This window comes from Paroedura picta, chromosome 2 (genome assembly GCF_049243985.1).
Source record: "Paroedura picta isolate Pp20150507F chromosome 2, Ppicta_v3.0, whole genome shotgun sequence".
NCBI classification, from domain to species: domain Eukaryota; kingdom Metazoa; phylum Chordata; class Lepidosauria; order Squamata; family Gekkonidae; genus Paroedura; species Paroedura picta.
In genome coordinates, this window is record NC_135370.1 from 5502452 (window position 1) to 5527742 (window position 25291).

The 25291-nt window shown below is 46.3% G+C and overlaps 1 protein-coding gene across 5 annotated transcripts in view; it reads right to left on the reverse strand.

Moving 5' to 3' along the window:
- The window catches only part of PLEKHM3 (pleckstrin homology domain containing M3), a 180873-nt gene that overhangs the window by 124179 nt on the left and 31403 nt on the right, over window positions 1–25291 (reverse strand). For all 5 annotated transcript variants that reach the window (XR_013227978.1, XM_077319268.1, XM_077319269.1 and 2 more), the window contains one exon: window positions 5669–5814. Coding sequence is in view for 4 of the 5 variants with exons in the window: in XM_077319268.1 (XP_077175383.1) it covers window positions 5669–5814 (146 nt within the window). In the remaining variant the exon portion in view is untranslated. The remainder of the gene's footprint in view (window positions 1–5668; window positions 5815–25291) is intronic.

Below are 25291 nucleotides of genomic sequence, written 5' to 3' on the forward strand. Positions count from 1 at the left end.
GAGGTGGTGAGCTCCCCCTCACTGGAAGTCTTCAAGCAAAGGTTGGATACACACTTTTCTTGGATGCTTTAGGATGCTTAGGGCTAATCCTGCATTGAGCAGGGGGTTGGACTAGATGGCCTGTATGGCCCCTTCCAACTCTATGATTCTATGATTCTATGATTCAGTGGTGAAACCTAGGTTCCACAGAAAACATCACTTAACTTCCAGGCAATGTGCTGCAGCCACAATAGGTCCAGGTGTAGAAATGGCCCTTGAAGTAGAAGGCCCTTCCTGGATAGCAATGGCCACGGGTCTGGGAACCACGGTCATCGGGGTCAATGGCGTGCCACAATGGCATGCCACACAACAATCACAATTGCTTTTCCCCATCAGATCCTGTTTAGCACCTTGCAGAAACACGTACAGAGGCCATGGGCAACTGAGGCTATCCACCCCTTCTGCTGCTGGGTGGCAATACAGCGTCAGGAACCTTGATGCCTGTGCATTCTGATGTGTCACCAGGAGGTCAGCCACTATCTGGTAGAAGACCTCCCGATTCAAATTCCACTCTCCTGAGTTGAGATCTTGTCTGCTGAGTCAATCTGCTTGCTGGTTGTCGAGGCCCTTTGGGTATTCAGCCCCGAGACTGGCAGGGTTCTGCTCTGCCCCTCATGAGCAGGGATGCCTTGAGGTACAGCATGTGGGAACTCATGTTGCCCTGTCTGTTGACGTGCACCTTTGGAGTCATGTTGCCCATGCACACCAGAACATCTGCGTTGAAGGGCTGGACAGAAGTGTAGAAATGCCAGCTTGACTGGCCAAAGTTCCGGCCAGTTTATGTTGTGCTCCTGGTTTGGTTGGCACCACCTGCCATGCGCTGTGAGTTCCTCACAATGAGCTCCCCAGCTCCTCTGGCTTGCATCCATAGTAACCACAATGTGCTTCAGATGATTGAATCATACGCCCTTTGTCAGATTTTCTGGAAGAGTCCACCACAGGAGCTTGATGTAGGCAGTATCAGTTTCTTGCCTCTTGCAGATTGATGTAGGCAGTATCAGTTTCTTGCCTCTTCGTCTTTCGATGTTCCGCTGGTAGAAGCATCCACTGCAGTGGTCTCAAGTGAAATCGAGCTACAGGCACCATGTCAATGTTAGATATCATCAGCCCGTGAAACACCACTAGATGCATAAGGTCAACTGCCCTGCTGGCCATGATCTCTGCAACCTGCTGTATCACCTTTCTCTGTCAACTGGCAGAAAACCACTGCGTTGTGTGTGCAAATCCTCATGCCCAGGTGCACTAGGTCTGCAGTCGGTGTCAAGTGACTCTTGTCACTGTTGAGCAAGAAAAACGTGGGGCTGAGAGATGGAGTTAACATGTTGTGTGGCCGACATTGCTGTCCCCTGATCCTTGGGGAGATAGAAGTGAATTTCTCCTTGGTGCCATTTCGCTACCAGCACCAGTATGACGTTGGTGCATAGCACAGGCAGAAAAGAAATCATGTGATTTGGAAGTGCATCCCCTGGTGACAAAACCAGAGGTTTCTGGAGTCCAGGTGGATTGGTACGTGATGGTCCAGGTACGTGAAGGTCCAGGTACGTCAACGTGCTATTCCACTGTAGAATCTGAAGAATATATCACAGGGACTTCATCTTGAACCGTCATCTCTTCACCCATCAGTTTAGTCCTCTGATGTTGACGACTGCTCGCCACTCCCAATTTGGCACAACAAAAGGAACGGTATAGACTCCTGAGGTGAGGGGGAACCTCATCTATTGGCCCGATGTTGACTGAATGTTGAATGACTTGGCTTAATAAAGACCTTCTGTGCAGTGTCTTGAGGGTAGGGGACTGGCCAAAGTGGTTTTGGAGGCCTAGTCCTCCAAAATTATGCCCAGCACCCACTGGTCTGTTGCGGTGTGGCTCCACATTAGGGTTGGGCGCTTTGGTGCCCGAAGCGGCTGTTCGCTCCTGCCGCAGCCAGCGCCGTGCTGCGAGGGGAGAGAGACGCGGGCATCTGAGCGCCGGCGGGCACACACATGCAGGTGAAGAGCTGGTGCGTGCACAGCACTGGCTGCAGTGGGAGCGAATGGCCGCTTCAGAGGCAGAAGCACCCAACCCTACTCCACACCTTCCGGAAGAAGTGGAGCCTGCCCCCAACAAGGTAATCAGGCAGAGTACTTCTGGGCTTACTGGCTCTTGCCTTGCCTGAAGGGCTGTCGCTGTACACATTTGGGCTTATATTTTGCAGAGCGGAAACTTCTGAAGTGTCTCTAGGCCTGCCAGAAGGGTGTAGCTGCAAAAGGACAGCTGCTTCTGTTATCCCTGTCTCTGCTGGAGCTGGATGTGGCAGGCGTGGCCTTCTACTTTTCTTTTGTCTCTGCAAGGACCCTGTCCAAGTTTGATTCACAGAAGAGGAGTCTGACAGAAAAGCTTGGAAGTTGACAGTGTGGTCTTCGAGATGTGATCAACCTTCCAATGTTTGAGCCAAATGTTGCAACTAATGGTAACGTTGGCTGGCTGTGCCCTTGCGCAGAAGCGTAAAGTGTCCTGGGATTCATCCGCAGCAAACTCTGCCACCGTCTTGATCTTCAGGAGGGACTCTTTTGCCACTGTTTTGCTGAAACTTCGGAGACTTCATCATGCCGTCAGTCCAGGTGACAATGGCCCGAGTGAAGTTGGATAGGGCTGCAGAAGCTCTGATTGCCATGGAAGGAGTCTCATTCATTTTTCTTGTCTATTGCATCCTTCAGAGAGTTGTCTCCATCTTTAGTGAGTAAGGCTCCCAAATGGAGGGTGGGCGCCAGAGCATTAACAAGTTGAACTTTTAGATCCTCCATCAGCTCCTCTGGGAGAATGTACAGTCTCCTGGCAAAAGAAGCCAGATTCCCCAATGCCTGGAACAGGCCAATCGGATTTTGGGATATCGTCAGAGCTAACTTGGAATGGATGGACTGTGTGGGCAGGAACAGGCCGCATGAAACCCCTGGTATCTAGATTAGCTGAAGGCTTTGACTGATGTTTTTCTTGGACCTCTATCCCGTACTACAGGGCAGAAATTACCTTTGGCAGAAGGCGTTGCAGATATTCTGCCTGGAAGAGCCTGCTGCACATGTTTTTGGGGTATCAATAAGCTTATCTCCTGAGAGCTCCCCCTCCCCTTTTTCTGAAAGAGCCTCAGATATGGTAGCTGCAGAATGGGCCTCACTGGGTGAGCATGTTCTGTGTCTGTGCCAGGGAGGGCTGACCCATGTGCACCTGTGTAGGTTTGGCTGCCTTCCCCCCCACCCCTGAATTTGTATGAGGCAAGTGTTCTCCTGCTCAGAAAAATCAGTGGCATAGCATTCTGAATCGGTCAATTCCTGCTCCTTGTGGCCCCTAGTGGGCATACGGAATGGGATGGGAACTCGCCCCATGAGTGCTCCCGGCTGACTCCCTAGCCCTCCTGGGCCAAACCTTTCTCCATTCAAGGAAGCCCAGAAACTATTGTTCAATAGGTGAGTGTGAGTGACCTGCATAGTGCAGCGGGTTGGACTAGATGACCCAGGAGGTCCCTTCCAACTCTATGATTCTATGATTCATTGTTTTGTTTTGTTTTTTGTGGTAGCCAGAGGACTGGTGGTGCACCTAAGCTCACACACACACCCCCCCCCTTGGAGAGGAAGGGCCCATGGCAGACTTTGGCGGAGAGTAGAGGCCAGCTCCCCCCTCCTTGGCACTGAGCTCAGAGCTGGAATTGTGCAAGTAAGGGGGAAAAGCCACTATGTTTGGGGATCGCATGGGCAGCACCATGTTTGGGGATCACATGGGCGGTGCCATTTTGGAAGCCTGGGAGCCCCCTGGGCACAGCAACTGTTGCCATCTATTGGGGACTTGTTCCCGGAGCTCCGGGATGCCCCTGTCACCCTCAAGAGCCTGGAGGTCTGGGGAGCCAGTTCTTGACCACAGCTCCAGCACATTTAGCTCACCTGCAGAGCTTGCCAGCCCTGTGTGCTTCCAGCGGCATTTCTCAGGCGGCTCCTCAGCTGAGCGGTCCTGTGGCTGCTTAGTGCGGCCCCTAGGCGCCATGCGTTCCGGAGCTCTGGAGCACTTATAGCCACAGCTAGAGTCTTGCTTCTGTTTCATTGTAGGCTTCGGGGCCACTTTGTGGAAGCCAGTGCCTTTTGGCACAGCTCGACCTTTCTCCTTCATCAGGGCCCTTTGTTCTGTGCTCCAGCCTTCCTTCCTGCTGGGGGTGGGGAATCTGCTACCACCAGCTATAACCCAATGCGGGACCACTGGAGGAATTGAGGCCCAGAGCTCTGGGCTGCTCCTCAGGGTCTTGGGCTGCCACCTCTGACCCTTCCCACAGTTTTCTCCTGCAGTGTGGTCGGTCTTGGCTCCAGCCACTTGTGGATAGTGGGAGCCATGGAGAAAAATCTCTAGCAGTTTTCTCAGAATTGCAGTTGGGATGAAGTTGCTTGTAGGAGAAAAATATCCTCTTTTGCAGCTTTTGTAAATCGAATGGATTCTACTCATCAGGAGCAGAGCTCGGGATCTCCTACCTAGGCAGTATGGCAATCTAAAACTGGAATGTCAGGCTCTGGTCACCAGCTAAGTGGCTGCAAGAAATCTGCATTACAATAGCCCTACCTAGACAAGCAGAGGCGTGACCTAACCACTCTGGATGACTTTGGCCCCACTGTAGAAGAAGTGTCTATGTCAGTGATCAACCATTTGCTCTTGGCCCCATCTGTCTCCATCCAAGTGTGAAACATTCCTGCAAGTGAAATGCTGGGCTGGCAACAATCTCATCCCGAGACCAGGGAGTTAAACTCAAAATTCCATTCCATATTACTACCATCACTTTACAGGCACATTGTCCCAAATAAAATAAATTGTGAGGAATGTGGATACACGATTTAAACAAGGTTAGCATGTATAGTGATATAAAAAACCTATGTACTTGTTGAGTCCAGGGTATGTCATAGTGTTGAGTGTTGTAATAACTTGCATTTCTGCAATCTCCCTTTCTAGCCTATTGGTCTTAAAGGTGCCACTGGACTCTGATTTTGTTGTGCTACTTCAAGCCAACACGGATACCCATTTGAATCCGACCTCCCTAGAGGTTCTTGTTAAACTTGTTGTTCCTGTTGTTTAATCGAACCTGCTGTAATTCTGTTAATCTGCTGTAATTCCGTTAACCACTGTTGGGACTGTTGTTAATGTGTTATGTTAGGATTGTGATATATGTCTATGATGTTCTATGTATTATTCACAACGTTTCATGTAAACCACCTTGAGCCAAACTCATGGCGGTTTACATGAAATGCTTTTAAATATGCTGTTGAAGCCCTTTGGCCCTGCTCTGGATAGCCCAGGTGATCCCAATCTCAATCAGATCTTGGAAGCTAAGCACGGTCAGCTCTGGTTAGCATTTGGACAGGACTACCAGGGTCGTTGCCCAGAGGCAGGCAATGTTAAATAAGATTATCTTTAGCTTTGCTAACCTCATGGGGCTACTGGTTTTTAATTTTTTTAAATTAACTCACATAGGAATGTGTGCCACATGCATTCAATAAAACAGGCTCTGGTCCATGAAAACTAATGCTAGAATACACATGTATTAGTCCTTAAAGTATCCTAAAACTCGTGCTTACTTTTTACCTTTATTTGTTATTAAGCTGTTGGCAAAGTGACTTCATACCTTGTATTTTGCAGTGTCCCAGTTATGAACCAACCGCGCAGGAATGAGAAAGGTGTCATCTGCATGGCAAGTGCTGCAATAATACCAGCCACTGTAGCTGCACACCTTTGCTTTGCCACTGGAGAGGCCTATGGATCGCTGACAGCCTGCCAATAGAAGAAGAAACAATCAGAAATGGGATTGTTATAATAAGCTACATTTTTAAATCATCTACCACCGAAATTGCTCTCCATGACACCACATTAGATGAGTTTTTGGTAGGAAGCATTAGTCTCTCAGTCAGATTTCTTAACTTTTTTACCATTGAAAAATCCCTGAAACCTTCTTTAGACTTAGAGAAATCATAGAAGTGGTACAATTGTACAGAATATGGCTGGGAAGCATACCTGTGTACATGCCTACCCAGGGCCCCTCCCAATCCCACCCCCTCCAGGCCCATCATTGGCCATTTGGGGATGGGGTGGGTGAGATGATGTGGCCATATATAGTCCTATCACTTGGGGAAAATGTAACAAATTTTAAAACTATATAAAAACTTAATTAGCTCCTACCCATTTGGGAAACCCTTCCAGGGCCATCAATAAACCACAGGGTTTCAAAAACCTTGACTGAGAAAGCCTCCTCTAAGTCAATAGAACAGAAATTTACTGACAGCTGCTCCCATGACACCTTAATGTCCTAATCTGAGTTTCCAAGATATGCAAAGCTCCACCACTGCAATGCTCCCTGAATTAAGGCCATTTCACAAAATTGTGACCAGTAACTAGGGTTGCCAGCTTGGGGTTAGGAAATACCTTGATTAACATCTTGGACTCCCTCTATACAGTTCCATCCCCCCAACAAAAAAACAAAAACCAAAAAACCCTCTGGATGTAATGGGGTTGCCAAACAGAGGGTAGGATTGTTTCAAGGTGTTTTTAACTTCTGTTTTAATGTATTTTTATGTTGTAAGCTGCCCCGAGTTGGCACTGCCAGGAAGGGTGGGCTATAAATTGAAAAATAAACAAATAAATAAAGATAGGGAGGCAGAGCCTGGGGACCATGGGGCTTGTTGTTTTAGAATGGGCTCTGGATGGTTCGCACAATCATGAGTTAAAACTCATTGAGCTATTGCATGTTCAATCCATGACTATCCCAGAAAGACGAAAACACTGCAGGAGCTCTAAGAAGCCTATTTGGATGAACAGAGAACTTCAAGAGGAACTAAGAAAGAAAAGGGAAATGTTCAGGAAAGGGAGGGAAGGACAGAGCTCTAAAGAAGAGTACCTACAGTTTACTAGGCACTGTAGATCAATCATCAGAAAGGCGAAAGCTGAGAGTTAGCTAAGATTGGCCAGGGAAGCCCACTGTAACAAGAAAAGATTTTTCAGTTATGTGAGGAGCAAATGTAAAGTAAAGGAGGCAATAGGCCCACTATTGGGTGCGGATGGACAAACTCTAATGCAGGATGCAGAGAAAGCACAAAGGCTCAGTGCCTATTTTACATCTGTTTTTTTCCACAAGTCAAGGGGTTTAGGCACATATAGAGATGGCAGTAGCCAAGGGACACAGTAGCCAAGAGATGGACACAGAGATTGTCAAGAGGCATTTAGCTGCACTGGATGAGTTCAAATCCCCTGGGCCGAATGAAATACATCTGAGAGTGCTTAAAGAACTTTCCAGAGAACTTGCAGAACCCTTGTCCATCATCTTCAGGACCACTTTAAGGACTGGAGATGTCCTGGAGGACTGGAAGAGAGGAAACGTTATTCCAATATTTAAAAAAGGGAGGAAGGATGACCCGGGAAACTACAGACCAGTGAGTCTGACCTCTGTTGTGGGGAAGTAATGAAGCAGATATTAAAGGGAGCGATCTGCAAACATCTGGAGAACAATTTGGTGATCCAGGGAACTCAGCATGGATTTGTCTCCAACAGGTCCTGTCAGACCAACCTGGTTTCCTTCTTTGACCAAGTAACAGGTTTGCTGTATTGTGGAAATTCGGTTGATGTCATTTACTTGGATTTTAGTAAAGCTTTTGACAAGGTTCCCCATGATGTTCTGACGGATAAATTGAAGGACTGCAATCTGGATTTTCAGATAGTTAGTGATAGGGAATTGGTTAGAGAACCGCACTCAAAGAGTTGTTGTCAATGGTGTTTCATCAGACTGGAGGGAGGTGAGTAGCGGGGTACCTCAGGGCTCAGTGCTCGGTCCAGTACTTTTTAACATATTTATTAATGATCTAGATGAGGGGGTGGAGGGACTACTCATCAAGTTTGCAGATGACATCAAATTGGGAGGACTGGCAAATACTCCAGAAGATAGAGACAGAGTTCAACGAGACCTGAAGACAATGGGCAAATGGGCAAATGAGAACAAGATGCAACTTAATAAAGATAAGTGTAAAGTTCTACATCTGGGTCAGAAAAATGAAAAGCATGCCTACTGGATGGGGGACACGCTTATAGGTAACTGTGTGTGAACGAGACCTTGGGATACTTGTGGATTGGAAGCTAAACATGAGCAGGCAGTGTGATGCAGGCAAATGCCATTGTGGGCTGTATCAAAAAAGGCAAATGCCATTGTGGGCTGTATCAACAGGGGCATCACATCAAAATCACAAGATTTTGTGATACAATCCCATTGTATACGGCACTGGTCAGACCACACCTGGAGTACTGTGCGCAGTTCTGAATGCCTCACTTCAAGAAGGACGTGGATAAAATTGAAAGGGTACAGAGGAGAGCGACGAAGATGATCTGGGGCCAAGGGACCAAGCCCTATGAAGATAGGTTGAGGGACTTCGGAATGTTCAGCCAGGAGAAAAGGAGGTTGAGAGGGGACATAATAGCCCTCTTTAAGTATTTGAAAGGTTGTCACTTGGAGGAGGGCAGTTTGCTATTCCCATTGGCTGCAGAGGAAAGGATGTGCAGTAATGGGTTTAAACTACTAGTACAACGATATAGGCTAGATATCAGGAAAAAAAATTTCACAGTCTGAGTAGTTCAGCAGTGGAATAGGCTGCCTAAGGAGGTGGTGAGCTCCCCATCACTGGCAGTCTTCAAGCAAAGGTTGGATACACACTTTTCTTGGATGCTTTAGGATGCTTTGGGCTGATCCTGCATTGAGCAGGCGGTTGGACTACATGGCCTGTGTGGCCCCTTCCAACTCTATGATTCTATGAAAACATCCATGGTCACGTAAATGCTCAGCCCTTGACCCATTTCAATCCGATTTCTGGCCTGGCCATGGGGTGGAAACGGCACTAGTCGCCCTGATGGACAACTTCCATTGCCAGCCAGACCAAGGTGGGCCAGCGCTGGGTATGCTATTAGATCTGTCAGCAGCATTTTAACACTGTAGATCACGAGCTCCTAGCTCACTGACTTGCTGACTCAAGGTTGCTGTCTTCATAGAATCATAGAATCAGAGTTGGAAGGGGCCAGTTGTGTTCGCTACCCCTCCCGCTTTGCTTTTTTTTTAATAATATTTTTATTGTTTATTATTATGTAAAGCATTTACAGAGAAGTTGTAAAGAAAAAGCGACCAGTTGATATGGTTTGCCATCTCTTTTAACATAGATATTTAGTTCCCATCACATATTATTCCTAATCTAGAAGTTTTTACCATTTTTCTTAGCCAAGTGATTGTTAATACATATGAGAGTATGATCTGTTATAGGAATACATTCTGTTATTATCTTAAATGATATTAGGTTAGTCTCCTTCATAAATTGGCCCTGACCCAAGAATTACTACTGTCGTCTTGTTAATGCCTATAAAATATGGTTTGTCATCCTCTTTTAGCATACATATTAACATACATATTCAATTCCCATCGCATATTAATCCTGATCTAGGGGTTATTACCATCTTTCTTAACAAAGTAGTTGTTGATACATAGGAGGGTATAATCTATTATAAGGATATATTATATTATTGTCTTAAATGATATAAAGTCAGTTCCCTTCATATATTGGACCTGTCCTAAAAGTTACTGCTACTATTTTTCCACAGGAGGCCAGGAGAGTACTCCATTGTTCAGCTCATCTTTCAGGTGGTCGCAGAAAATGAAATTGTGTTTTTTTCCATAGTAGAGTATTTCTGATTGTCCTTCTGTCAGGGCCAAAGAAATCTCTTACTTGATTCTTGCTTGTAATCGCCTTTGAGGGGGCTCTGAATCCTTTGTCAATCTGGATCTCTTCCTCTGGTCGCACAGAAATATCTCCTGATAGCTTCCTAGTTGCTGTCGCTTTTGAATAGACTCTTTTTATTTTGCTGATCCAAGTCATTTCCTGCTCTGAGTAGACTTCCAGGTTTTCGGTACTTTCCTTCCTTGAATCTGTTTTCCCAGGTTCTTTAAAGGTACTTTGAGTTTTTACATCTCTGGCACTCTCTCCCTCCAGTTGATTAACTTCCAGACATTGAAGTTTCACTTGATTTACTGTTAGCTGAGCTACGTCATCAGCTGGTCTCTCCGGACCTTGGGCTCCATCCAAAAGCTCCCCCTTAGTCCCACGAATTTCCTTTTCCAGCTTGTTGACTGCTTTCAGTATCTCTGAGTTTCCTTTGCATAACAAATGGAAAAGCTGTGCCTTAGTTAATTCTTCCATAGTTCTAGGCAGTCACAAACTATAAACAGAAAGTCTCGTGAGGTCTCGCGGGAGCACGAGCGATCCCAAATTATCAATTTGTCGATCTCCGTATCAAGTCAAATTCCCCCACTGAACTTTCACCAATAAATCTTCAAAGCACTCTCTTTGTTTGGTTAATGGGTATAATTAGCTGGGAGTCTCTCACTCCGCGAAAGAAGGAATTCGCTTGTGAATTGGTTGAGGGGGGGGGGAGGGAAGAGCTTGTGGGAGAAGAGAGAGAAAAGCCAGAAAGCTTTCAATTCTTACTGTTGCAGATTCCAGCTTCTGTCAGCTTCTGCTCCTGTCGATCTGGTAAATGATGGTCTGGGAAGAATGTAAGGTCAGCTGGTCATTTCAAGCTTGTAAAGTTGTTTGCGACAAAGACGCCATCGTGACCTTGAGCACAAGCCGCTATTAATCCAGGGAGGTCGGTCTTCCTATCTCCCCACGGATCTGTAGGACCCTCAGGATGCCGTTCCCGGTTCCTGGGGCGACCGATGAGCAGATTTGCGTATCTGCTCAGGTCAGCCAGGTGCAGAAGTTCCTGACCCTCGGCATGGCTTAAGAGCTGAACAGAAGTCCAGCTTTTCTTTATGGCTCCATCTTCAGTTCCTCCCCTCCCGCTTTGCTGATGTTGGGATACGGGGGACAGCACATAAATGGCTGATCTCCTTCCTCTGGAGTCGCGGACAAAGGGTTGAAATAGGAGTCAGATTATCCAACCATCATCAGCTCACATGTGGACTCACACAGGGAGCAGTCCTCTTTCCTATTTTATTTAACATCTTCATGCGCCCTCTTGCTAAGCTGGTATAGAGGTTTTGGCTGGGTTGCCACCAATATGCAGATGACACCCAGCTCTTCCTCCTGATGGATGACCGCCTCGATTCCCTTACAGAAACCTTAGCCTGGAAGCAGTGACAAAATGGATCAAGCGGATCAAGCAGAGTCGTCTGAAGCTCAACCCTTCAAAGACAGAGGTCCTGTGGCTGGGTAGGAAGGGATGAAGCGAGGAAGCGCGCTTACCCAACCTGGACAGAGTGCGTCTAGCAGTAACTCACTCCACCAGGAACCTTGGTGTGATCCTCGATGCCTTCCTCTCCATGGAGGCACAGGTCATGAAAGTGGCATGGTAAAACTTATACCATCTACACCAAACAAAGTTACTAGTGCCCTATTTGACACCACAACACCTAACCACAGTGATCCATGTGATGATCACCTCTAGACTGGACTTCTGCAACTTCCTCTAAGCAGGCCTATCCTTAAGCATGACCGGGAAACTGCAACTGGTCCAGAATGCTGCAGCCAGGATTCTCACCAATACACCAGGGAGATCCCACAACCGGCCTTTACTTCAACAACTCAGCTGGCTCCCAATTGAATTCCAGATCAGGTTTATGTAAGGTGACCAGATGTCCCACTTTTGGCGGGACAATCCTGATTTTTAGAATTTGTCTCGTGTCCCACTGTTTTTTTAAAAAGTCCCAATTTTTAGGCACTGAGTCCAACAGAGTCCCCCTGCGCCGCTGCCACCCTGCCTTGCCCCACAACGTTGTTCGGAGCTGGCCAGCAGTCTGGCCAGCACCACTTGCATGCCTGGATGGCACTTCGGGAGCTCTCTCCCTCTCCGCCCCCCCCCGCACACGCCTGCTGGAGGTGGCAGCTCGCTGGCCGAGCGAGGCATGGCGCATGGGCCAGCTGCCTTGGCCACCTTGGCCACAGAGCATGGAGAAGCTGGCCCCAGACACCCCCAGAGCCACGGCCCCTCTGCCGTGACCCCCAATGTTGATATTGTATGCGAGCCGCCGGGACAATCCACACACAGACTCATTAGTGTGTCTCCTCTTCTCAAGCCACTGTCAATTATCACTGCATTTCCTTCACACACACACCCCGTCAATGGTGTCCCTCTTTACCAATGTTAAAATCTGGTCACCTTAGGCCAGGGACTACTACCAGGTTGACATTAGGAACCTTCCGAGGTTATAACAGAGCTGCTTGCAGATATGGCAGTCCCAGACCATTAAAAGCTCAGTATATATTTAATGAGGTGCAAGATATGCTGAGTACTCTTTTCAAACCAATTGTATAGTCCATGTATTGAAAGGATTATCATTTATTCATCTTATATAGTATGTTCTCTCAGCAAGCACAATAACACATAATGATTGAAAAGGACACCTTATCAAATCTTTCCTCCAAACCAAGCATTTGAGTCCTTGCAGATTTTCAGTTTTGGGGTGCATGATGGACAGTAAATGGTTAATGTTTTAACCCAGTTTGAGACCACCTGAATGAATGGGAATTCAAATGGTATTCTACAATTGAGACTATCAATTAGAAATGGCAGTTAAGAATGACAGCATGAAGGAGAGTTGAGCAAAGAGAGAGGATCAAGAAGGATACTGAGTTCATGAGGTGGAATAAATGACCCTTCCCTGAGGGAAATCACTCCTAATAAAGGTGGGGGATGATACCTATCAAGTGGTTAAGAAGGGATAATGGAACCTGTGTGAATGTTCCTGCCCTCACCAGCTTAAGTATCTTTGAAACAAAGATGTTTATGCTTGTTTAAGTCACTCGCCTCAGTTTTAACGACTTTCCTGTTTCTGACAAACTATCCTTATCCATGGTTCCTCTATAGTCAAGTCAAACTTTATTGCACTAGGCCATAGGCCATTGCAACCATGGTTCCTCTATATATTTGTGAAACAGCCCTGGCGTGGGATGTGTCCGGCTGTCCAAATTGGAATAGGGCCAATCTGGGAGCAGCCAGCAAAGTTGGCTGCCCCTATTGCCCTGCAGCTCCCGCCCTCCATCCCTGGACTCTAGCCTCTTTGCGCCTCAGTGCCTGGAGCCAGCAGCAGGTAAGTGCAGAGGGCAGCAGGTAAGACCCTGGGCAAAGGGTCATGGTGGAGGGCTTGCTAACAAGGGCCTCCTGGCCTGCTAAGCAGGGCCTGCTAATGAGGGCCTCTTGGCCTGCTAGGCTGGGCGTGCTAACAAGGGCCTCCCGGCCTGCTGACTGCCTGCTAAGAAGCTCTGTCCCGGGCTTGCTAACGAGCTGGCCAGCCCCTGCCTGCCCCACTTGATCTGGCTGTGAGCTGCAGCCCACTGCCACCTTAAGCTGCCTGGCCAGGGGAGGGGGCCCTTTCAAGGCCCATTCTTAGGAACGGCTGTTTACATTTATACAAATTTGCCTTATTCTTGTTCCCTGTTCACCTTCTAACTTAAATATGACACCTACCTGACCATTTTCCCTCAAAAGTTAAATAAAGCCGTTTGTTAGTTTTGAATTGCCATCAGCCTCTTGTGGGTCAAGAAAACCAGCATGGTTTAGTGGTTAAGATCTGGCTTCTAATCTGGTGAACCAGGTTTGATTCTCTGCTCCTCCACATGTAACCACCTGGGTTACCTTAGGCTTGTCACAGCCCTGATAGTGCTTTGCTAACCTAGCTGTCCTCTCAGAATCTCTCTCAGCCTTACCTACCTCACAGGATGCCTGTTGTGGGGAGATGAAGACAAGGCAATTGTAAGCCACTCTGAGATTCCTTCAGGCTATGAAAAGCAGGGTATAAAAACCAACTCTTCTTCTAGAATCTAAAATTGAAAGGGTACAGAGGAGAGCGACGAAGATGATCTGGGGCCAAGGGACCAAGCCCTATGAAGATAGGTTGAGGGACTTGGGAATGTTCAGCCTGGAGAAAAGGAGGTTGAGAGGGGACATGATAGCCCTCTTTAAGTATTTGAAAGGTTGTCACTTGGAGGAGGGCAGGATGCTGTTTCTGCTGGCTGCAGAGGAGAGGACACGCAGTAATGGGTTTAAACTTCAAGTACAACGATTTAGGCTAGATATCAGGAAAAAGTTTTTCTCAGTCAGAGTAGTTCAGCAGTGGAATAGGCTGCCTAAGGAGGTGGTGAGTACCCCCTCACTGGCAGTCTTCAAGCAAAGGTTGGATACACACTTTTCTTGGATGCTTTAGGATGCTTGGGGCTGATCCTGCGTTGAGCAGGGGGTTGGACTAGATGGCCTGTATGGCCCCTTCCAACTCTATGATTCTATGATTCTAGAACAAAAACAAAAGGAAGGATTTTATTTGGTCCCTCATTTCCCTAGGCCACATAAGCATATATCAATATACATTTAAACAACCGGATGGGACAGACAGAGAAACCAAGAAGCAAGAAAAAGTGCTGCTCAGCCAAAAAAAGATAAAGGCAACTAAAGATAGCATTGTTGTAAGGAGCAACCAGCAATATGGTTGGAGATTATTAGCATCATGACTGCCAATCTGCTGGTGGGGGCTGGGAATTCCCCAGAATTAAAGCTGATCACCAGACTACATCAATGACTTACCTAAAGAAAGCACACAAAACATCCCACTCCTCCATCCTCCTCCTGGTTGCCTTGGAAGGTGGATTGTTTGGCATTATATCATACTGAGATCCCTTACCTCCCCAAACCTACCTCTCCAGGCTCCCTCTTCAGGTATTTTTGAACCAGAAATTTACAATCCTAATTAGCAAAAACCAGCCCTGCAAAATAGTGTCTCTCCCACAGAAATTGCAAACTAGAAATCATGGGGGCTGGAAACCCAGGTCTTAAAAAAAACAGAGATTCCCAGCCAGCTACGTTCTGCAGAGAAAAGAAGATAAATTGTCCTTCTGCTAGATGTCCCGTCTTGTTCCTCTCTGCTCTGTGGTCTCTCTCTGGCATGTGAGTCTGCTAAACCTATTCTGGTGCAGCCTATATGTTTGTCACTTGAGTTTTACTTGTCCTCCATTTGCTTGATGGCACATTTTTGGCCTGGGTCATACAAAATAATGTCAACAAGAGCCTGTATAGCTCAGAGATTCACAAAATGGTAAACTTCAGACAATATGAAGCCAGCTAACCAATTTCCCATTTGACAGGGCTACTGTGGCCATGATTCTCTGTGCTCCCCATGACAGTTCTAATCTATAAAACCATGCACATACACTGCGCTTTCTTCCTTTTGCAGGTTTTACATTACAAGGTTGGTTATTTCTGTGACCCCCTCCCTTTCATGTTGCTTTATGAAAGCAGTTGATTCTTTTGATGTTGCAAGGTTCAAAGTGATGTGCAGTGACAAACGTAACTCAGCAGACATCAATTAAGCTATTTGTAAAAAAAAAAAAAAAGAGGACCAGAAAGAGACCGGAGGCATATTGCAATTGTCTTCCAGGTGATTTTTTTTAAAGGACAAATATATTTAATGGAAATTGCCTTCTAATTACCAGTTTTAGGGATGCGAGTGACAAACCAACCTTCCAAGTGTGCCTGTGCTGAATAATCAAGCATCTCGCTCTAAGACAGCCTTATATTGACCATGCTTTAGGGATGCCAGCTCTGGGTTGGGGAAGACCTAAAATTTTTTCAGGTGGAGTCGTGGAGGATACAAGTTTGGAGAGGTTCCTCAGCAGAGTAGAGTGCTGTAGAATCCATTCTCCAAAATAGCCATTTTCTCAGGGGAACTGATCTCTGCTGTCTGGAGATCAGCTGTAGTTCCAAAAGATCTCTAAGGCAGGAAACTAGAAGTACTGTCTATTCCAGGAATTCCCAACCAGGTGTCCACAGACCCCTAGTGGTCTGCAGGAGCTCATGAAGGTGTCCGAGACCTTTCCCCTCCTGCCTTAATGGACTCAGCCACAAACTAGGAAACTGGTCACTTCCGTTGTCTGTGCTCCCGAGAATCAGTGAGTTCTTTTGCACTTTCTGTGCCTGGGAGAAGGTGAAGAAGCCAGTTTAGTGTAGGGGTTAGGAGTGTGGATTTCTAAGCGGCATACTACAACATCAACAAAAACAACAACTCCTCCCCCTCCCGCTCCCCCTCCCCCTCCTGGCAGTTAACATCAGTGTGATAAAACAATCAATAAAATAATCAAACACGACTAAAATTGAACCATTAACTATCAGCATGAAAAAATGTAATGACCAGGGAAAAATAACTGGTGCTGTGAGAGATGTTCTATGCAGGGTCCCTACTTGGGAGTCCCGGAGCATAAAGCAAAGAAGCCTGAGTGGCAGGTGAGTGGGCAGAGCAGAAGGGGGTGGGATGAGGTTCACAACCAAGTTCAAAGGCCTCTGCCAGGTTGAATTTTAAGGGAAAGGATAACACCCTACTAGTATTTTTATTATTATTATTTTATTATTATTTATTTTTAGACCGCCCATCTCCAAATAGGTCTCAGGGTGATTTACAACATAAACAGTTAAAACACAATAAAATCCCCATAAAAACCCCAATTAACATCAACAACAAGTCACATAACATATAGCGGCGGTGGTCACAATTCTGATCGTAGTTACCCGACTTCCCCCCAAGTTCAGCCTGGTGAGGAGAAATATTCAGAAGAGGGTGGCACCAATACAATAGATCTAACAATGATTTCGGTGTTAGAGATCTCAATATTGGAGGGGATCCTCTGATGGATTAGTGGGAGAGCTGCCCTGGCCTCAACCATATGCCTGGCGGAAGAGCTCCGTCTTACAGGCCCTGCGGAAAGCTGGTAGATCCTGCAGGGCCCTTAGCTCTTCTGGGAGCTCATTCCACCAGGTTGGGGCCAGGACTGAAAAGGCTCTGGCCTGGGTCGAGGCCAGGCAAACATTCTGTGGGCCCGGGACAACCAGTAAATTCATACCCGCAGAGCGGAGTGCCCTGCAGGGGGCATAAGCAACCAAGCGGTCCCGCAGGTAGACGGGACCCAGGCCGCGTATAGCCTTAAAGGTCAATACCAATACCTTGAATCTGATTCGGAAACAGACTGGTAACCAGTGCAGATGACGAAGCACCGGCTGAATGTGGGCCCTCAAAGGTGTTCTAGTGAGGACCCTGGCAGCCGCATTTTGGACCAGCTGTAACTTCCGAGTCAAAGACACGGGAAGGCCCGCGTAAAGCGGTAAGTTGCCGCTTTGCAGCCTCCCAAGAGGCTTTGCCCTGTAAACCACCACCTGGCTGCCTCTCTTATTGCTGGCCAATTGGCATTGCATTTAACAAGAGAAACAAATCAAAGTGTACCGAGGCTACTTTTGTAAACATCGAAATTCAAGCTCATTTTTAAAATGTGCATAATACTAAACCTTCCTCATCTTACAGAAGTAACTCTGGTGTAGGGAAAACCTTCCCCTTTGAAACCAGCTGGCTTTTGACTGCCTGGGTTTTATAACCTCAGAATTGCAAAAACCATATACAATGCTGTGCATGTGTGTGCACACATGCCTGCACAGAGGTTGGTAGTGCTAAAAGGTAACAGAATATGAGGAGGAGCAATTTCTGAGCTGGCTGTGCTTGTTAAGCAGAAAGGAATCACAAAGATGAGGGTTTCCCCACCTGCTGGATGTACTTGAGACAGGGAATGCGGGAGAAACATTATTAGAATGTAAAGAATGGCTCAGACGGACACTAGCATTTCTGCAGAGCACAAAGATTTCCACCTACAAAGCATCATTTTTCTGCCCCCTCCATCAGCCTGAACATTTCAGGGAATAAGAAAAAACTCTGGCCAGTTGACTGCTCTTAATTCGCCTTATTTTTATTTATATTTTGTCCTTTTAAATTTTCACAACTTGAGATTCCCTTAAAGGGAAATGTTGATTTTTTCAAATAATATAAAGTATGAACCAAACAATAGCCAACAAAACGGGTTCTGAATATACTTTATATAATTCTGTTTTCTATTTTCAATTTCTTTCTTCTTCAGTGGTATTATACATAAAATGATATTACAATGTATTAGTATTCGATGCATACTCAATATTCATTTTAAATAAACTATGAAATTTCCACCTACTTCTAATATAAAGTTCCTCTATGAGAGAAAAATAAAATATATAATATCAACCTATAAACTGACCATAGCTCATTTTTACACTCATACATGAATAGCTGAAATCTTACCATATATAATGTCTTGACTGGCTCAAACCTACTGGGAGGTTTTCTATCAGCTCATATTTATTTATTTATTTATTTATTTATTTATTAGATTTCTATACTGCCCATTTCTTTGCAGCTCTGGGCAGTTTACACTGAAAATTATATAACTTACATGGAACATTATACAGACTGTAACATCAAAACAACTTTCAATATAGCATCAAAAGATTACAAAACCACGTTTATAATATAAATAACAATTAACAGTAACATTGGGAGAATCATGGGCCAGCATCTGGGGGGGCCAGCAGGTGTTCTTAGTCGGTCGGCCTCAAGCGAATGCCTGGTGGAAGAGCTCCATCTTGCAGGCCCTGTGGAACTGTGGAAGTTCGGGCAGGGCTCTGATCTCCTCAGGGAGCTCCTTCCACCAGGTGGGGGCCAGGACCGAGAAGGCTCTGGCTTCTCTGGGGCCAGGGATCCGCAGCCAGTTGGAGGTGGTTCATAGGCTTCGAAAACCCCAACAGACCTCTTTACAAACTCACATTTAACCTGAATGTAAATTAACAGGTGTAATTCTGACTCATCAAATTAAGGTATCGACCGAAACCTATGCATCCATGCAGATGCTAGCTAGCATGGACCTGAGCCCCTGAGAGGAAGGCTACTTGGCCTGGACTTCACAGGGAGGATTCTTTCTAACACAGTAGCACTTCTTTTTTCAAGCAAGACAGATGCAAGTGGGTCGCCATGTTGGCCTGAAACAGCAGAACAAAGTTTGAGTCCAGTGGCACCTTTAAGACTGACAAAGTTTTCTTCTTAGTATAAAAATTGTATTATGAATACAAAATCTTAAAGGTGCCACTGGACTCAAACTTTGACCTTATCAAAGCATTCATACGTTATAGAACTGGGCAATAATTACAGAGTCATAGTTGCAGCAGTCTGCTGTGGCAAAACCAAATTGTTGTCTTGTGGTGCCTCAAGACTAACACCTTCTGTTCCAGAAGAAGTTTTCAATTACTAGGTTGAACGGTTCCTCGCTCTGTAGTTTCTTTGGGGGAGTGTTGGGTCATGAAAGTAGAACAATACAGCAGGCTCAAAAGGCTGGTAATTATGGTTAGCTAGTTAGCAAGTGCAGCAGACAGGAAGCAAACCTGAGACTCCCCACTCCCCACAGGTGATAAGTAGCTCGACATGAGTAGTGAATTACACTGTTGATGCAATTGGAACTTTGCAAAGCTCTGTATAAATTAAGGCTCCCATCGCAGGTGGTTTCTCTTGAAGGAGGAAGCCAGGCTTGTCTGATGGTTGCCCTGCTTAAGTAAGAGTTTTTCGCTTTTCCATCAGGGTCACTTTCTTCCTTGCTTGTCCTTTCCCATGGTGACTGGTGCTTGGGAACACCCTTTTACAAGGGTGAGAACCAAGTATCTGGCATCCAAAAACATTTAAATCACTGAAATAAATATCGCCTACAAGTCATATAGCGATGCAGTCCATAGGATGAATTCACAAGGAACAGGACCGATGGGGAAAACCAGGGTGTCCGTTGCATTTTTATCCAGCATTACACTGTCTTATGCAAACTCAGAAGAAAGTGAGTGCCACAGGAAGGCATCAGCACTTACTCCTGAATAAACATTATTTGTACTATGTGGCATGTCTTTAAACGGTTGTAGGGCCACTAACATTATTGTAGTTCCCACACATCTCCAGATTCAGAAAAATCCTATCCCTTTTAAAGCATATTTAAAAGGAATGTATTTTTGAAGCTATCCTTCACCATACCAAGTTCTCTTCAACAGCATTACCGGATTCATTAAAAAGGCTTACCTATAAATTCATAAGGATAGGTTTGTGAACAAATGTGACACAGGCCTGCAGGCACCTTTGCAATTCTGACAAAGGGTGGTGGGTGTAACAACAAAATGGCAGCTGGAGGAGGTGGAGCCAACCGCAAAATGACAGGGAGGAAGATTATAAAAATTTCTAACATAGTAACTCATCAAAACTTTAGGCAAAAGCTTTGTTCAAAAGGATGCCTTTAAATCTGCACAGCCAGTCAGATCTCCAACAGCCAATTGGAAACCCTGCTGGGTAGGCTGACCATACGTGCCCTTCTGGAGGACAGTGCCCTTTTATTATTATTACTAGCTTCAAAGAATGGGCCCTGAAAGGGTCTCCTCCCCTGGCCCCTCGCCAGACTACTTACACAGCCTAATTAAGTGGGGCGGGCGTGGGCGGGACAGAGCTCCTTAGCAGGCAGTCAACAGGCCGGGAGGCCCTTGTCAGCAGGCCCAGCCTAGCAGGCCAAGAGGCCCTCGTTAGCAAGCTCTCCACAACGACCCTTTGCCCAGGGCCCTCTCACCTGCTGCTGGCTGCTGGCTCCCGGCACTGAGGTGTCTGAGAGCAAAGAGGCTAGAGTCCAGGGCTGGAGGGCGGGAGCCGCAGGGGCAGGGCCAATCAGGGCAAAGCTGGCTGCACCCTGATTGGCCCTATTCCAACTTGGACAGCTGGACATATCCCACCCCCTAGGCTGTTTCAGAAATATATAGAGGAACAACAATGGATAAGGATTGTTGTTATTTTATTCTAGCCTGCTGCTCTTGGAGACTGGCTCATGGCAGATTACACAAAAGTCCAAACAATACAAAAAACTCCCATAAAATCCCATTAAAAACCGCATTATCAAATACAGTAACTTCCACAGATGGCAAAATCCATTATTTCCCAACACAATACTTTCAGAGGCAGCAAGGGGGGAACCGGGTGATTGGTGCCTGGAGGATCATTGTCCATGGGGTCGCGATGGGTCGGTCAAGGCTTCACGCCTAACAACAACAACCCCTCTGGGCAACTGAAAATATTCATAGCAGTAAAATCACGTGCAATTACAGCAGGAGAAAGAGGTGAACAGAGCCACGCTACAGGACAGACAAAAGGAACACCAACAGGCAAGACTTGGTGGATGAGGTGAAGGAGGTGGGGACCCTAGGGGGAAGTGACCATGTCCTCATAGAATTCCTTTTGAGATGGGGAGCCAAGGAAGCTTGTAGCCAGACGCGGATGTTGGATTTTCGTAGACCAAACTTTAATAAACTCAGAGACATGATGAGTGTCATACCATGGACGAGAATGCTGGAAGGGAAGGGAGCATGTGAAGGGTGGGCGCTACTCAAACAGGAGCTATTGCATGCTCAATCAATGACTATCCCAGAAAGACGAAAACACTGCAGGAGCTCTAAGAAGCCTATTTGGATGAACAGAGAACTTCAAGAGGAACGAAGAAAGAAAAGGAAAATGTTCAGGAAATGGAGGGAAGGACAGAGCTCTAAAGAAGAGTACCTACAGGTTACTAGGCACTGTAGATCAATCATAAGAAAGGCCAAAGCTGAGAGTGAGCTAAGATTGGCCAGGGAAGCCCATTGTAACAAGAAAAGATTTTTCAGTTATGTGAGGGGCAAACATAAAGTAAAGGAGGCAATAGGCCCACTGTTGAGTGCGGATGGACAAACTCTAACAGAAGATGCAGAGAAAGCAGAAAGGCTTAGTGCCTACTTTACATCTGTTTTTTTCCCACAGGTCAAAGTGTTTAGGCACATCTAGAGATGGCCATAGCCAAAGGACAGTGTCTGGGTGGCAGGTTAACATGGATAGAGAGGTTTTCGAGAGCCATTTAGCTGCACTGGATGAGTTCAAATCCCCTGGTCCGGATGAAATGCACCCGAGAGTGCTCAAAGAACTTTCCAGAGAACTTGCACAGCCCTTGTCCATCATCTTTGGAACCTCTTTAAGGACTGGAGATGTCCCGGAGGACTGGAAGAGAGCAAATGTTATTCCGATCTTCAAAAAAGGGAGGAAGGATGACCCGGGAAACTACAGACCAGTGAGTCTGACCTCTGTTGTGGGGAAGATGATGAAGCAGATATTAAAGTGAGCGATCTGCAAACATCTGGAGGACAATTGGGTGATCCAAGGAAGTCAGCATGGATTTGTCTCCAACAGGTCCTGCCAGACCAACCTGGTTTCTTTTTTTGACCAAGTAACAGGTTTGCTGGATCGGGGAAACTCGGTTGATGTCATTTACTTGGATTTTAGTAAAGCTTTTGACAAGGTTCCCCATGATGTTCTGATGGATAAATTGAAGGACTGCAATCTGGATTTTCAGATAGTCAGGTGGATAGGGAATTGGTTAGAGAACCGCACTCAAAGAGTTATTGTCAATGGTGTTTCATCAGACTGGAGAGAGGTGAGTAGCGGGGTACCTCAGGGCTCGGTGCTCGGCCCGGAACTTTTTAACATATTTATTAATGATCTAGATGAGGGGGTGGAGGGACTACTCATCAAGTTTGCAGATGACACCAAATTGGGAGGACTGGCAAATACTCCGGAAGATAGAGACAGAGTTCAACGAGATCTGAACACAATGGAAAAATGGGCAAATGAGAACAAGATGCAATTTAATAAAGATAAGTGTAAAGTTCTGCATCTGGGTCAGAAAAATGAAAAGCATGCCTACTGGATGGGGGATACGCTTCTAGGTAACACTGTGTGTGAACGAGACCTTGGGGTACTTGTGGATTGTAAACTAAACATGAGCAGGCAGTGTGATGCAGCGGTAAAAAAGGCAAATGCCATTTTGGGCTGTATCAACAGAGGCATCACATCAAAATCACAAGATGTCATAGTCCCATTGTATACGGCACTGGTCAGACCACACCTGGAGTACTGTGTGCAGTTCTGGAGGCCTCATTTCAAGAAGGATTTAGATAAAATTGAAAGGGTACAGATGAGAGCGACGAAGATGATCTGGGGCCAAGGGACCAAGCCCTATGAAGATAGGTTTAGGGACTTGGGAATGTTCAGCCTGGAGAAAAGGAGGTTGAGAGGGGACATGATAGCCCTCTTTAAGTTTTTGAAAGGTTGTCACTTGGAGGAGGGCAGGATGCTGTTTCTGCTGGCTGCAGAGGAGAGGACACGCAGTAATGGGTTTAAACTTCAAGTACAACAATATAGGCTAGATATCAGGAAAAAGTTTTTCACAGTCAGAGTAGTTCAGCAGTGGAATAGGCTGCCTAAGGAGGTGGTGAGCTCCCCCTCACTGGAAGTCTTCAAGCAAAGGTTGGATACACACTTTTCTTGGATGCTTTAGGATGCTTAGGGCTAATCCTGCGTTGAGCAGGGGTTGGACTAGATGGCCTGTATGGCCCCTCCCAACTCTATGATTCTATAACTTCTACAAAGGATAATTAAATTTTGGGTTTCTCTCCCAGTGGACCTAGTGACAGCTATAGGTTAAAAAGAGGACTGGACAGATTCATGATGGTCAAGGTCTCTCAACAGCTACTAGCCACAGGGACCAGAAGGAACCTTTTACATCCAGGGAACTGAAGAGGGTTGTCAACAGAGGTGGGGGAGGCTTAATGGACAATGCAGCTTTTCAAGGCACAGAAATAAATAACATAATCAGCTGGTAAATAACATCCCATTAAGCCTCTATTAAAGGAACAGGCCTTTTTTTTCTCAAGGCAGCTGGCATCGCTACCTCTGTGCCAGGAAAGCAATATTAGGAGAAGGCCTTGGCTTCTGTGCCCCGCTTGCTGGCCCCTTGGGGTAACGGACTGGCTACCAGGTGAAACAGGATGCTGTACAAGATGGACCAGTGGGCTGATACTACAGGACTCTCGTTATTGTTGCCGTTGTTGTTGTGTTTCTTGATCACCTCTCCCACATTGGGAAAGCAAAGTCAATTTCCCAAGCCTGACACAGACTTCTGCTCCTTTTTGTTTTCTAAATTGCCCACCTGATCCCAGAGCACCCACAATCTGCTTTCCTCTTCCTTCCTCTCACGGCTGCCCTGGATTTCATAGGCACTTGGAAAATGCTCGCCGGTACCCAAGATAAACTGGTCAAAAGAGACATCTTTCCTTTCAAAGTGCCAGCTGTTTGTCTGGGAGCTTTTTCTCTTATTTAATTGAAAGGGGAGAAAACGCAGAGTGCCATTCAAACAAAACCCAGATTCCACAACGCCTCTTTCCCTCTCCCCAAACCCTAAAGTCGAAACAAAGAAAGAAATAGTAAAAGAAAAAAAAACAAAAAGCAAGAGAAAGAGTGCACACCTTCTTCCCCATCAATTCCTCGCAGCAAACTCCTCTCTCAGAGGTCCCATTGTCAATCAATTAGCCAAGACAGGGGGAGGGGGTCCAGAGGATGGGGGGTCGAGGGGAGAGACAATGGCTCACTCTGTTGTATTACTATTTAATCACTTTTCCTAAATAAATACAGCAGCCCTAAGGTACTGCCATGTCAAGGGAATGCATAACAAAACAAAACAAAACCTTTCCATTCCCCCCATTGACCATTACTTCTCCCCCCCCACCTTTTCCTCACAAGAACAAGAGTGGTTATTACTGTAGCCTTAAGTCGCATCTTTGTGCAGCTCCTCTTTGATTCCCACTCGGACCCCGGCCACTTTCTGGCACTAATTTGTCAGGCCAAACAAAGGAGGGATTTGTACCTCCTGTAAGGTCTCAATTAGGAAAGGCTTCTGCGGCATTATGGGCCATTCAAACGGGATACAATGACGGTAATTACAGGAATTTGCACTAAATGGCTGAAGAATTCGCAGCAAAACTTTTCTTCTTCTCCCTACCCCAAAGCTTGCCCCCTCTTTTGCAGCTGTGTGGGTGAGGGTGAGGGTGTGGGCAGAGAGCGGGAGGAATCTAAATGGAGGCATAAGGGGCCTACATACCACCACCCCAATGGAGTTAAATCAGCAGACAGCTTTTCAGTGTGGGGTGGAAACAACAACACAAAGAGAGAAGCAGACATCTGGCAATTGCTTTTGACCCACAAATCACAGTATGGACTTGCTGCTCTTGAGCTTAACATGACTAGGAAGACATTTCGGAGACACTGGCATTAGTCATTATGGGTGCCGATGTGACTGAACTAACAAAGATTCCACTCTTCCTTTCCGATCCAGGTTTGGCATTGTGGTTTAGAGCGGTGGCCTAAAATCTGGAGAACCAGGATTGATTCCCCACTCCTCCTTCACATGCAGCCAGCTGGGTGACCTTGGGCCAGTCCCAGTTCTCTCAGAGCTCTCTCTTA